General features: G+C 46.9%; 1 protein-coding gene across 2 annotated transcripts in view; it reads right to left on the reverse strand.

The window, feature by feature from the left end:
- The window catches only part of SPTBN5 (spectrin beta, non-erythrocytic 5), a 466,593-nt gene that overhangs the window by 31,602 nt on the left and 420,513 nt on the right, over positions 1–14,478 (reverse strand). For both annotated transcript variants that reach the window (XM_073638836.1, XM_073638835.1), the window contains exons 57-58: positions 6,801–6,956; positions 947–1,164 (exon numbers count right to left, since the gene is read on the reverse strand). In XM_073638836.1, the coding sequence (XP_073494937.1) occupies positions 947–1,164; positions 6,801–6,956 (374 nt within the window). The remainder of the gene's footprint in view (positions 1–946; positions 1,165–6,800; positions 6,957–14,478) is intronic.

Raw genomic sequence — 14,478 nt, forward strand, 5'->3', positions numbered from 1 at the left:
GGGATTCTCAAGGCATTCGGGTGCAAAAATAATTTAATACAAAATTTAATTTTAAAACAGACAACCCCTTTAAATAATCCAATTGCAAAAATTGATTATTAGCCAGAAACACATACATTTAACAAAAAAAAAAGCCCCCCAAGGGAGTCCATATCCTTTAATGCTTTGGGTGAAAATATTCTTTAGATACTTTTTACATGAACTGTATATGTGCATCTGAGTGCGGCATCTTGTTTTTGCCTGGTAAGAGATGCAACGTAAATGGCCACCGGCTTCTCCACCATGAGAGGCACTTTGCTTCCCTTCATTGCTTCACTGCATCAGCCAATGCACATATGTTTTAAAGGGAGTCTTTCACCAGGTTTTTGCTACCTAATCTGACAGCAGCATGATGTAGAGAGAGAGAGAAATCCTGATTCCAGCAATGTGTTACTTACTGGGCTGCTTACTGTAGTTTTGATGAAAGGAGATAATCACTAGACGACTAGAAGACCTGCTGCCATGTAGTCCTCCTTATTCATGAGCTTGGTAGAACCCTGCCCCCACCACTGATTGGCCGCTTTCAGCCTATGCACAGCATACACAGAAAGCTGACAATCAGTAGTGTGGGTAGGGTTATATAGAGCTCAGCATTCAGAGAACTGCTAGATCTGCAGCAGAGAAAACAGTGATTTTATCAAAACTACAACGTGCAGCCCAGAAAGTTACACATCGCTGGAATTGGGGTCTCTATCCCTACATCATGCTGCTCTCAGATTACATTACAAAAACTTTGTGATAAATTCTCTTTAATTGTTAGGTGCACTGTGCCCCAGTGTCAGAGGGGTCGTATTTAGTGCCCTAACAGACAAAAACTGTGCCCCACACTGCATCCTATAGTTAATGGTGCACTCTGACGCTTTATATACTAAAGGAACCAATCCCTTCTTCCTGACTGAGCACTTACATGAGCTCGCCACATTCGCTGAAATACATCTGCACTTGTTCGGCTTGGGTCAGTTTTTCTTTCCTTTCTTGGGATTTGGTTATTAGATTTCCCCAGCTCTTGGCCACATCTTCCAGTCTCTCTGCCACTTTCTTCTGCACTGGAGGGTGTAGTTGACTTACAGCTTGCCCCTGTTTAATGACTTGTTCCATTTCTTTTTTAATGGCCGCCAGATCCCTCTGTAATAAAATGTTACTACGTTAAATATAATCGGTATAGTGAAACTTAAGACTGAGCCAAGCAAATATTGTGAAGTATGTTCTTGAGTACATTATCGTGCCAACCAGTGTCGGACTGGGGTGCCAAGGGCCCACCAGTAACCAACTTCAGGGCCCCACTTTTCAGCTACTTGCAAATGTGACATTATCCTCAAGTACAAAATTATATAACAATGAACTGGGTAGATTGTTCAATGAATAAGATGCTGCCTTTGTCTGTACGTAGTTATTCCAGTACTGTTTATATAAGAAGATGGTGTCCCACTCTTGAACGGAGGCCCATCGGACAATTCTCCTGTTCTCCGGTGGGCCAGTCCAAGCCTGGTGCCAACACATTACTGTAACGTCTACCTCCATCACAGACACTTTTTTTCAAGTTGAGAAAGCAGACTTGTATAACGCACCTATGTGTGAATCACAAGAAGACAATCACAGTATAGACCAAGCCTTGGCAATGCAAAGAGGGTCTGATGAGGGAGGAGGTTTGTAAATGTTTTTACCAATGTTATTCCAATGTGAACAGCCCATATAGGAGAGGATGAAATTCTCCTGGGAGATAGGTGGACATGGCTGCAGCGAGTACCAGACAACAGTGCTGATGCTGCACTTAGAACCTGACAGGAGCAAGACTTGCCCTGAGTGTTAGGAATGTATCAGGACACAGAAAAAATAATACAGACTGAAAGTGTACACAGGTATAAATTTCCTTCTGACCTCGGTCATTGTCAGCCAAACCGTTGACAGGGAAGGCTTAACATTTTTTGTCTTCTGTTGTAGCCAGTTGTTTTATAGTCAAGCACAGAAGTGTGAGATTAGGTAAGGGAGATGGATGATCTCACATATTTCAGGCAAAACTTACAAATCTATTTAGAATTCTATTATCTCCTTTACTAAATAAAATTAGCAGGATATATATATATATTGTGACAAAGTCTCTGGCAGAGTGTCAGAGTGGAGATATTTTTCACTGAGGCTATTAGCTTCAGTGATGTAAAACATGGAAGTTTCTTCTGCATATTAGGTGCAGAGAGGGTTAATGAGCCAGGTTTACAAGGACATGTTTTATTGGTGGATGGCTAAGTGCAGGGCGGGAGGCCATCCACCATATCTCCACTCCAGGGAGTGGTCTGGGCTTTAAATAGCCAGCCTTAACACTCAGGTGTGTTCAGTGTCTGGAGAAACCTGCTCCAGAGAGGAGCTTGCATGTGTTTAGCTGAACCGGTGTGTGCCTAATTCTGAGTGTCCGGACCCCGGCCTATATATGGACTGTGCTGCACCTTTGTATTTTGTTTGCCATTATGCCAAATGGGCCGTGTTTACTTAATGGACTTCAAGTTTGATTTCAGATGTTTAATAAATCAACCCGAAATTTAAAGAGTCAGTGTTCCTTGTCTACCTCCGCATACAGACGAGCAAGTCGCTTTACCACAGGTGGTGTTAGAATTGCGGGCAACACTCCCAGTGAACAGTGTGACTGTTACAAGAGGTGCTGTATGTCCTGGGTGAAGTTTGCCATAAGCCAGCAAGTGTCGTCTGACAAAATGGAGGACCTACTTAAACACCTGGTGGAGGCGCAGCAGGCGCAGCACCAGCAGCAGCTACAGCAACAGCAGATTGTGTAACAGGAGACCACTAAGCTGCTTATGCAGCAGCTCCAGCTACAGCAGCAGGTCCAATAGGACCAGTGCCGACAACAGCAGCAGCAGATCGATTTGCTTGCAGAGGTAATCTGTGGCATGACAACAGTTCAAACGCTAAGGTCAGTGGATGACTTTTCTGTTCGGAACACAGTAAAAGGAGCTCTGCAGAAAATGACGCCGGGTGATGACGTAGAAACCTTTCTGACGGTATTTGAGTGGGTCGCCGAGAGGGAGAAGCTACCACCAGAGCAATGGGCAGAGGTGTTGATGCCATACTTGACAGGGGAGCCCCAGAAGGCTTACTATGACTTGGCCTTGCAAGATGCCAAGAAATATGGGAAGCTAAAAATGGAAATTTTGTCAAGCCTGGGGGTGACAATGACTGTCAGGGTGCAGCTGGGCGTATCACCGTGAGAAATCCCCTCACTCCCAAATATTTGACTTACTGCACCTGGTCCAAAAATGGTTGGAACCTGAGTCCTCTACCCCTGCGCAGATGGTAGAGGGAGTGGTTATGGACCGGTTCGTACATTCCCTGACAAGACCTTAAGCAGCAGAAACAGAGGCAAGCAAACAGCATGGAGGGAAGCCAGGCTAGCAGACTGGACTGGAGATCAAGTGCGCGCTCTTGCACAGTGGGAGATGGAACACTATGCAAGGACGCCGCCAGGTATGTTACACTGTTGGGCTGAGTCCCATGAGGTCAGGGTGGTTAAGGACCTGCTCCACCCGATATTAACAGGGAAGAACGTCAGCCCGTTCTGGGACTTATGGCAGAAAGCGGGGATACCATGTGTCTCAACCAGGAGCCGGTTACTCCATGATGCATCACCGTCGCAGTCAGAGGCAGATGAGTTCCCCCTGTGTGTCCTTGATGGTGACAAGGACGAGATGGTGACCCGGGAGGCCGAGGTTCCGGAATTGGGGGTGTCTGGGGGGAACATTGGTACTGCGCAAATGCAGGATCTTACCCTGAAGTATCCCTTTGATAATGTACCTGTAAGCAATGGGGTTGCTCAAGAGCCAGGGGCTGACGCCAGGTTCCCATATTTCACACTCACTGGGGAACTTTTTTATTGGGTCACTAAGCCAAAAGGGGAGGTGATAGAGCAGTTGGTAGTGCCGGGTCCCTATAAGCATAGGGTATTAGACCTGGCCCATTCTCATATCTTGGGTGGCCATCTATGAGTGGACAAAACTTGGGAGCAGTTCTGCAGAGGTTCTACTGGCCTGGATGTCACCATGAAATTGTGAATTACTGCCGGTTCAGCCCCACCTGTCAGCTAATGGCTCCCGTATCCCATTTCCGCAGCCCGCTAGTACCGTTACCTGTTATAGAGGTCCCATTTGACCCAATTGCCATAGACCTTGTTGGGCCCCTGGTCAAGTCTGCCAGGGAACACCAATACATCCTGGTAGTATTAGACTATGCTACTTGGTATCCGGAGGCGGTACCATTGAGAAACTCCTCTGCCAGAAGTATCGCCAGGGAGCTGGTGCATATTTTTTCCTGTACAGGCCTGCCAAAGGAGATTCTGACAGACCAGGGAAATCTTTTTAGGTCAAAGGTGATGAGGGAGTTGTGTAAAGCTCTCCAGATTACACAACTCCGGACATCTGTATACCATCCGCAGACGGACGGCCTGGTGGAGAGATTCAACAAGACCTTGAAGTCGATGTTGAAGAAGGTCATGGAGAAGGATGGGTGAGACTGGGATTGCCTGTTGCCATACCTGCTTTTCTCCATTAGGGAAGTTCCTCAAAGCTCTATGAGGTTCTCCCCGTTTGACCTGCTACAGACGGCACCCTCAGGGACTTCTGGACATAGCAAAGGAGACCTGGGAAGCAGAGATTACACCCCACCGGAGTGTCATTGAGCATGTGGCCCAGATGCAGGACCGGATCAAGAGGGTAATGCCAATTGTGAAGGAGAGCCTTCTACAAGCACAAGAAGCCCAGGCGAGTGTCTACAATCGGGCCGCAAGTTTGAGACAATTCAGCCCTGGAGACCAGGTGTTAGTGTTAGTACCCATGGTTGAATGTAAATTTCTGGCCAAATTGCAAGGGCCATACGAGGTGGTCGAGAAACTGAGTGAAGTCAATTACAAAGTCCACCAGCCAGGAAGAAGAAAGCCGTACCAGATCTACCACATCAACTTGCTTAAGCCGTGGCGGGACAGGGAACCGGTGGAAGCTACGTGTCTGGGGGCCAATCCTGAAGCCAGGGTTGAGGACGTCACAGTAGCAGAAATATTATCATGGGTCCAAAAACAACAGTGACGAGAACTGCTGCAGAGAAACCGAGACTTGTTCTCCGAGTTGCCCGGATGTATGCAAGTTGTGGCGCATGAGATCTTGACGGAACTGCATGTGCAGGTGAACCAGAGGCCGTATCGAATTCCGAAAGCCCGCCGCAAGGTGATCTCCAAGGAGGTGCGGAGAATGTTGAGCCTGGGCGTCATCAAGGAGTCTAACAGCGGCTGGTCCAACCCCATTGTTTTTGTACCCAAGCCGGACGCCTATCTGATATCCCGGGTCGATGAACTTATCAAAAGGAGGGCCCACCAGGTACATCACTACCCTGGACCTAACCAAGGGGTACTGGCAAATTCTCCTGTCCCCAGGTGCCAAGGAGAAAGCTGATGTAAAACATGGAAGTTGCTCCTGCATATTAGGTGCAGAGAGGGTTAATGAGCCAGGTTTACAAGGACATGTTTTATTGGTGGATGGCTAAGTGCAGGGCGGGAGGCCATCCACCATATCTCCACTTCAGGGAATGGTCTGGGCTTTAAATAGCCAGCCTTTACACTCAGGTGTGTTCAGTGCCTGGAGAAACCTGCTCCAGAGAGGAGCTTACATGTGTTTTGCTGAACCAGTGTGTGCCTAACCCTGAGTGGCTGGAGCCCGGCCAATATACGGACTGTGTTGCGCCTTTGTATTTTCTTTTGCCATTATGCCAAGTGGGCCGTGTTTATTTTATGGACTCCAGGTTGATTTATGATGTTTAATAAATCAACCCGAATTTTGAAGAGAGAGTGTTCCTTGTGTACCTCAGCATACAGCTGAGCAAGCCACTTTACCACAATATATATATATATATCAAAATCAAACTGTATACATCGTAAAAAATTGATCTCCTATACTGGATGATGCAGTTGTATTTACTTTGAAAAATTTTGTCAAAATAGTTAAATAATCCTGATATCAAGATGAGCATTTTGTGAGTCCAGTAAGAGAGTCAGACAGCTAATGAGTCAAAGTTTATTCAGGCTCCACGTGTCCAGCCTGACTGACAGCTGCATCTTATACTTAGCAGTCTGAGATCCAAGCGGTGAGGAGGAACACTGAGGAGCTGTCAATCAGGCTAGGTGGACGAAGAAGGAGTAGTACTTTCATAAAGGATTTAAAGGATTATACAGCCGTTTTGACATTGATTTTTCACAGTAAGTGCAACATACTTATATCACAGATCTGTTTAATAAAGTATGTAGTTTACACTGTGAAATCTGGTGACAGAGCTGTTTAACTGTGGAATTGGAAAATAATGTCATGAATGACCGTCATACAACAGCCTGTATGGCCAATAAAACATAGTTATCAAAAGGTTTGTCCAGACTTGGGTAAAAAGTTCTGCACTCCCTCTGTATGACTGCAGACTGCCATATTGTGACAACATGTAGTATGCACGTGGTCCTGATTCCCTGGTGTATGCGAGTAGCCATGTGGCTGCATGTATGGGACTTGCATATTTGCAGTCTTGTGCCAAATAGACTATGGGAATACCTGGGAATTGTGAAAGTATGCAGAATGACTCCAGACTTTTGTCCCAAGCCTGGACAACCCCTTTATATGATCTGCACCAATATAAAATTATTTAAAGTAATATGAAGACAAGGTAACTATTATAAATGTAAGTAAATATGTCAAGACTGACTAAAGATGGGATTTGTCACTTACTTCAAAACCCTCATGTTGGCTTAGCAAAGTCTGCACTCCCATCAGGTCATAACCATAGTCATCCGTGTTCACCGTGACTTCCTTCTCTTGTATCCAGCAAAGTAATTCATCAACCTCATGATCAAATTGATGGACCTGCTCAGCTTTGGCCAAAATCTAATTATAAAAAAGAGAAATAGAACAGGAAACACTTGTAATAACAGTTCTCATACATAGGAAAAATAATTTCTCCAAAATATAAAACACCATAGTATTTATGCAATAAAAAATGGTCTTATCTCTATCCTGTCTATTCAAGGTCAAGAAGAAAAGTAAGTTTACCCATGACCTGAAAAGGGGCAGTTGTCTGAAAAGGCATTCACCAAATAGTTTTCACCAAAACTGAAATGCAAAATATTGGCATTTTTATATCAATCCCAGCTATGAATAAGGGTTGTTCACCCGAAACGCGTCAGCTTATGGATCTTTAATCTTTTTTATCTTTTTCCCACCGTGTTTTAATTGCACAGTAAAGGTTTTGGTTTTGAGAGTCCTCAGTGGCTGATACATTTTAATGGCTAACTGAAAAGATGCTGTGTATATATATAGAGTGGGTACGGAAAGTATTCAGACTCCTTTAAATGTTTCACTCTTTGTTTCATTGCAGCCATTTGGTAAATTCTAAAAAGTGTTTTTTTTTCTCAATAAAGTACACTCTGCACCCCATCTTGACTGAGAAAAACAGTAATGTAGACATTTTTGCAAATTTATTAAAAAAGAAAAACTGAAATATCACATGGTCATATGTATTCAGACCCTTTGCTCAGTATTGAGTAGAAGCACCCTTTTGAGCTAGTACAGCCATGAGTCTTCTTGGGAATGATACAACAAGTTTTTCACACCTGGATTTGGTGATCCTCTGCCATTCTTCCTTGCAGATCCTCTTTAGTTCAGTCAGGTTGGATGGTGAACGTTGGTGAACGTTGGCGGACAGCCATTTTCAGGTCTCTCCAGAGATGCTCAATTGGGTTTAGGTCAGGGCTCTAGCTGGGCCAGTCAAGAATGGTCATAGAGTTGTTCAGAAGCCACTCCTTTGTTATTTTAGCTGTGTGCTTAGGGTCATTGTCTTGTTGGAAGGTGAACTTTTGGCCAAGTCTGAGGTCCAGAGCACTCTGGAAGAGGTTTTCATCCAGGATATCTCTGTACTTGGCTGCATTCATGTTTCCTTCAATTGCAACCAGTCATCCTGTCCCTGCAGCTGAAAAACACCCCCATAGCATGATGCTGCCACCACCATGTTTCACTGTTGGGATTGTATTGGGCAGGTGATGAGCAGTGCCTGGTTTTCTCCACACATACCGCTTAGAATTATCACCAAAAAGTTCTATCTTTGTCTCATCAGACCAGAGAATTTTATTTCTCATAGTCTGGGAGTCCTTCATGTGTTTTTGAGCAAACACTATGCGGGCTTTCATATGTCTTGCACTGAGGAGAGGCTTCCGGCGGGCCACTCTGCCATAAAGGCCCAACTGGTGGAGGGCTGCAGGGATAGTTGACTTTGTGGAACTTTCTCCCTTCTCCCTACTGCATCTCTGGAGCTCAGCCATAGTGTTGAGCCACCCCCGTAGTGTTCGAGTTCGGTTCGGTTCGTCGAACACCCGTGTGTTCGCCGAACTGTTCGTCGAACTGTTCGTCGAACACCTTCGAACACCGTTAAAACCAATGGCAGGCAAACAAAAACACATAGAAACACATAGAAAACACCTTCAAAGGTGTCCAAAAGCTGACAAACTGCTCAGAAGACATAACTAACACATGGAAAAGTGACAAGTACATATAGTCATGCGAAAATAAAAGAGGTGGAGGAGTAAAAGGAGGGGGAGACACAGATATAGGCATGTCATGCCCTTCTAAAATCCAAAAAGTGAGAAGCCGACACGGCCAGTCCGCTCCTGCCCGTGCCACCTCCGTGTCGCCGGGTTTGTGCCAGAGCCGCGGTGAACCCTGACGGCCAGCCCCCCTCTCCCAATACTGGTGCCTGTCCGCTGGTGGGTCGAGCGAGCCCCCCTGTGGTGGAGGCAGCTCTAAGCTTTTTAATTTAAATTGTCTCTCTAATTTGAATGAATACACTTTAAATCCATTTACAAGGATCTATTGGAGGGCAAGTCTCATGCCAGCAGCCGCGGTAATTCCAGCTCCAGTAGCGTCCACTAAAGCTGCTGCAGTTAAAAAGCTTTTATAAGGATCGAGCTCGGCTGTCCACCGCAAGGCATCCTACTGCCAGTCCCAGCCCCTATGCCTTGGGGTGCCTCCTGATGCTCTTCACTAAGTATCCCATGGTCCCGAAGCATTTCCTTTGAAAAAATTAAGTGTCTAAACTACAGGTGGTGCAGCTTGCTTAACAGCCGGGATAATCCGCTTACTAGCAGACACTGCTACTAGGCACAAAGTATTTCCTAGGCTAGATGCAGTTAAAAATTTGTAATTAGATACTCTCGTTGGATGCTGAGAAAGCATTCCATAGAGTCTCCTGGCACGCCATATATGATTCTCTTAAAAAGCTTGGGGTAGGGGTCTAGGGGACCCTTTTATAGCCAAAATCACGGCCCTGTATCGCAATACGTCACCTAGGCTGAAGATAAATGGAACTGTAGCACCCTGAGGGCTCGGTTGCTAAAGACGTATTGCACCTCACCCAGAGGTGTGATATCTCACTCTCAGGTAAGGATGGAGTGTGGATCAGGACCCGACACCTGCATGCATTACACCACATTGCCGTGGGGCAGGGCGACCAATATGCCCCTGAGATGGGCACGACAGTCCCTGTCCCTGGCTGGAGTGAGGGGAGGGAACATTGAGGAAGGGGAACCCTGTAGTGCAGGAGCAGGGAGGAAGCAGTTCCTGGGTGCATTGAGAAGGGAGTATAAAAGGTGGGCACCATCTTAGTTCAGTGCAGAGAAGTCTGAGCAGAAGTGGCAGGGAGCAGGGGCTCTGCATGAGCTCTGCTCCGGAGGCGGGCCTAGTAACAGAGGCCCAGGCCTGGAAGAGGGAGAAGGAAGGAAGAGGAGTGGAGAAGGCTCCAGGAACGAGGAATGAAGGGATCCCAGGGGTGCGGACGGGCGAGTCGCCACCGCACGCCCGAATCCACCTGCGTGGAGGGGTCAGGCCAAAAGGGGAGACCGGTCCCCGAACTAGTGGAGGCAGGAAACGACCCTCAGCTAGAAACCGGAGGCTCTGACATTTTATGTGGCGCAGCCCCTCGCTACACCCGCTAGGAAGGCACCACATAGGGTCAGGGAAACTGGCGCCAAGTTTACCAAGAGGAGGCCCGAGGCAGCCGGACAGAAGTGTTGGTAAGAAAGGCCAGACAAAGGACACACAAAGGGGGTCCTGTGAAGTGCTCCAAAGTTATCTGGGAGTTGTCTGAGCCCCTCACCTGGTGAGCACAGTACGACGTGGGCAGCCGTTACCTGCAGACGTGGTCTGGATAATAAGAACTGTGAGTAAAGGCCCTGAACTGCATCACTGACTCCGTGTCGTTACTGCTGCTGCCCTGCACCATCACCCCCATCCTCCGCATACACTGCCCTGAGGCTATACTCCTCCCGTGGGGAGTTATGCTACGCTCTGCTGCACCCACAACACCAGCCTCAGCGGTCTGCCCTGTAGCGGCGGTTCACTCTGACCGCAATCCACGGGTGGCGTAGTCGGACATTTAAACATCAAAACCACATAAATAGTTTCGCCACTGGTTTGACCACCCTGAGCCACGGAACCGGGTCGCCGCCACGAAGACTACAACCACCAGCATCCGCCAAAAAGGGTCCGGCTCCGGGTGTCCCAAGGCCCAGGGGGTGCATCAGAACATTTTCATCACCTTTCACAATCACCAATGGGACAAGGCAGGGATGTCCTCTGTCCCCTCTCTTATACATCCTAGTGACGGAGCACCTGCTCTCATCAATTCGCCATAACCCCAATATTAGGTGGATTGAGGTGGGAGGCACCGAGTACAAGTGCTCTCTATTTGCTGATGATGTCCTAGTATATATCACTCAATCACATATATCCATCCATGCTGTTATGGCTGAAATAGATCACTTTGTTACATGGTAAAATTTTAAAATCAATGCAGCGAAGTCTGAGGCCCTCGATGTCTCCCTCCCCAAATCCATATAGGATTCCATCCAGTCCAACTTTCCCTTTGCCTGGCCCTCACAGGGTATCAAATACTTAGGAATTCCTATTCATAGAGACCTCTCCCATCTATGTTATCTTAATTTTGGGCCCTTTATTGAACAACTCCATACAGACCACGGTTGGCAAGTTAGAACTGTAAGATTCACTACGTGAACCACTGGTGTTTTGTGGAAAAGCACATGTACACTGCGTTCCAAATTATTATACAAAAAGTGTTTAGGAGTGATAAGGGAAGAATTTGTTTGTTTGTCAGTTAAACTCATTGATGGTGATGTGTGTCAGGGCTCTTTATATCACTGTAAGCAATTGCAGACACCTGTGCTAATTAGTTTGGCAGGTGTGTCCAATGAAAGGCAAGACTACTTAAGAAGGCTCTCTCACATTATTAAGCAGCCTACATTTTCTGCCAAAATGGGAAAGAAAAAGGATGTGTCGGCTGCTGAGAAGCAACAAATTGTGGAGTGTTTAGGTCAAGGCATGACTACAATCAACATTGTGCGATGATCAGGATGAAGTGTCCTGGCAATCAAGAAGTATGTAGCTGATTCACAGTACACACGTGTGCGTGCTGATAAGGGCAAATTGAGGACTCTTTCCTACAGGCAATTACGTCAGGTTGAAAGAGCAGCAGCAAAAAAGCCTTGTCATAGCAGCAGACAAGTTTTTGAAGCTGCTTGTGCCTCCAACGTCCCCCGAACAACAAGATGCAGGGTCCTTCAGAGGTTTGCAGCTGTGCATGCGCCATCCTGTCGACCTCCTCTATCCACTTCACACAAGCAGAAACGGCTCCAGTGGGCCAAACATTACATGAAGACTGATTTCAAAACTGTTTTGTTCACGGATGAGTGCCGTGCAGCGCTCGATGGTCCAGATGGATGGAGTGGAGGATGGCTGGTTGATGGACACCCCACGCAAACACGGCTACAGCGCCAACAAGGAGGAGGTGGAGTAATGTTTTGGGCTGGAATCATGGGGAGAGAGATTGTCGGCCCCTTTAGGATCCCTGAAGGCGCTAAAGATGAACTCCATAATGTATGTGGATTTTCTCAAACAGCACTTCCTGCCATGGTTCAAGAAGAAGAACCGTGTATTTCACAGCAAGATCATTTTTCTGCATGATAATGCACCATCTCATGCTGCACATAAAACATCTGCATCTCTGGCTGATATGGGCATAAAAGGGGACAAACTTATGGTGTGACCCCCATGCTCCCCTGACCTCTACCCCATTCAGAACCTTTGGAGCATCATTAAAAGGAGTGTCTATGATGGCGGGAGGCAGTTCACATCTAAGCAACAGCTCTGGGAGGGTATTCTGTCCTCATGCAAAACAATTGAAGCAGAAACCATCCAAAACCTGACAAATTCAATGGACGAGAGAGTTCAGAAGCTCCTTTCGAACAAGGGGTCCTATGTGAAAATGTAACATCACCTAGAATAAAGTTTTGAGTTGAAAACTGTTTGATTTCAGTTTCTAACAACCTGCTAATGCTTATAATTTCAAAAATGACCATTTTTTTGGTCTTTATTAAAATGAAAAGGTTGATCGAAAAGTTTGGGGGATCTAAGAGTGTGGCAACCCAGTAGTCATGATTACTTCGAATTCTGACAATATGAGGGTCATGCTGCAGGTAGTGCAGCAAGAAGGCACTTATGTGCCTTGCGCATCTCGGAGCCCCAAAATTATTTTCCGGGCTAGATGCAGCTAAAAATTATTTTTAATTTTAAATCTGGTGAAGCTTTAGTATAGATGGCCTAATAGGATCAGTGCTGCACACTGCTACAAAGCCCAAATTATTTTCCAGTCAAGATACAGATAAACATGATTAGTAATTTGAAAGCTTAAAACGGTTGGTAGGGTGATTTTAACCAATCATCAAGCTTTTACTCTCCCCAGGATGACACAGGGGTAGAAAAGTCGTTTCGGATCCATGATTTGTTCATCTTTATGAACGTGAGTCTGTCTACATTATCAGTGGAGAGCCGCGTGCGCTTATCTGTCAGCACACCACCAGCAGCGCTGAACACACGTTCAGACAGAACGCTGGCTGCGGGGCATGACAAGATCTCCAAGGCGTAAGTGGCTAGCTCCGGCCATTTATCCAGATTGGAAGCCCAAAAAGAGCAAGGGTCCAGTGACACAGTCGTGGCTTCAATGTTTACTTGGAGATACTCCTGTACCATCGTCTCTAGGCGTTGACTATGTGTCAGACTTCTTGTCTCCTGTGGCCTTGCAAAGGATGGGCTAAAAAAGTGGTGAAATGATTCCGCAAAATTGATGTTACCAGCAGATACTGTGGTTCTGTTACGGTTTGAGTGCTGAACACTTGACGGTCCCACGGTTGGCAAGTTGGAACTGTGAGATTCACTACGTGCACCACTGGTATTTTGTGGAAAAGCACATGTAAGATTCTGCAACAGTCTCTGCTGATACTCCTGCATGCGTGCATCCCTTTCTATGGCAGGAATAATTTCTGCAAATTTACTTTTGTACCGGGGATCTAACAGTGTGGCAACCCAGTAGTCAGGATTATTTCTAATTCTCACAATTCGAGGGTCATGTTGCAGGTAGTGCAGCAAGAAGGCACTCATGTGTGTTGCGCATCCAGGAGCACCAAGTCCCTGTTGTGTTGGTGGCGAGGTAACAATCATGCTTCCTTCCTCTGTCCTCTCCCCCCAACCTCGCACAACAGAAATGTGATCAAGGTCTCCCTCATCTGATGAGTCTTCCATCAGTTCGTCCTCCACTTCTTCCTGGGCTCCTGCACCTTCCTCACTAGTTTGGCTGCTACCATGCGCCCTGGTAAAACCATCTCCCCCACCCTCACATGCCTGCCGCCTTGGTGCTGCCGACCGTCTGGACCTTGCAGATGTTAGCCCTTCCGCATACAACTCCTCCTCCTCTACTTCCTCCACCTCCTCTTGTGCCACCACCTGACTCCGAATTCTGTTTAACATGTGCTCCAGCATGTAAATCACCGGAATAGTCATGCTGATAATGGCATCGTCAGCACTAAACATCTTCGTCGCCATTTCAAAACTGTGCAGAAGGGTGCATAGGTCCCTGATCTGAGACCACTCCTCCAGCGTGATTTGCCCCACCTCTGAATCTCGTTGGCCCAGGCTATACGTCAGAACGTATTGCACCAGGGCTTGTCGGTGCTGCCACAGTCGCTGCAACATGTGCAGAGTTGAATTCCACCGGGTAGGCACATCGCATTTTAGCCGGTGAAGTGGCAGGCCCAACGACTTCTGTAGAGATGTAAGTCGCTGAGCTGCGGGATGCGAACGGCGGAAGTGAGCACACAGCGACCGTGCCCTCTGCAGAAGGCCATCTAGTCTGGGATAGTGGGCTAAAAATTGCTGGACAACCAGGTTCAACACGTGAGCCATACAAGGCACGTGTGTGACATTGCCCCGGCGAAGGGCCGCACCCAGGTTTGCAGCATTGTCGCACACGGCCTTCCCTGGTTTCAGGTCCAGTGGAGACAACCATTCA

Source organism: Phyllobates terribilis, unplaced genomic scaffold, assembly GCF_046119375.1.
Source record: "Phyllobates terribilis strain yellow unplaced genomic scaffold, ASM4611937v1 Scaffold_7__3_contigs__length_470593459, whole genome shotgun sequence".
NCBI lineage: Eukaryota > Metazoa > Chordata > Amphibia > Anura > Dendrobatidae > Phyllobates > Phyllobates terribilis.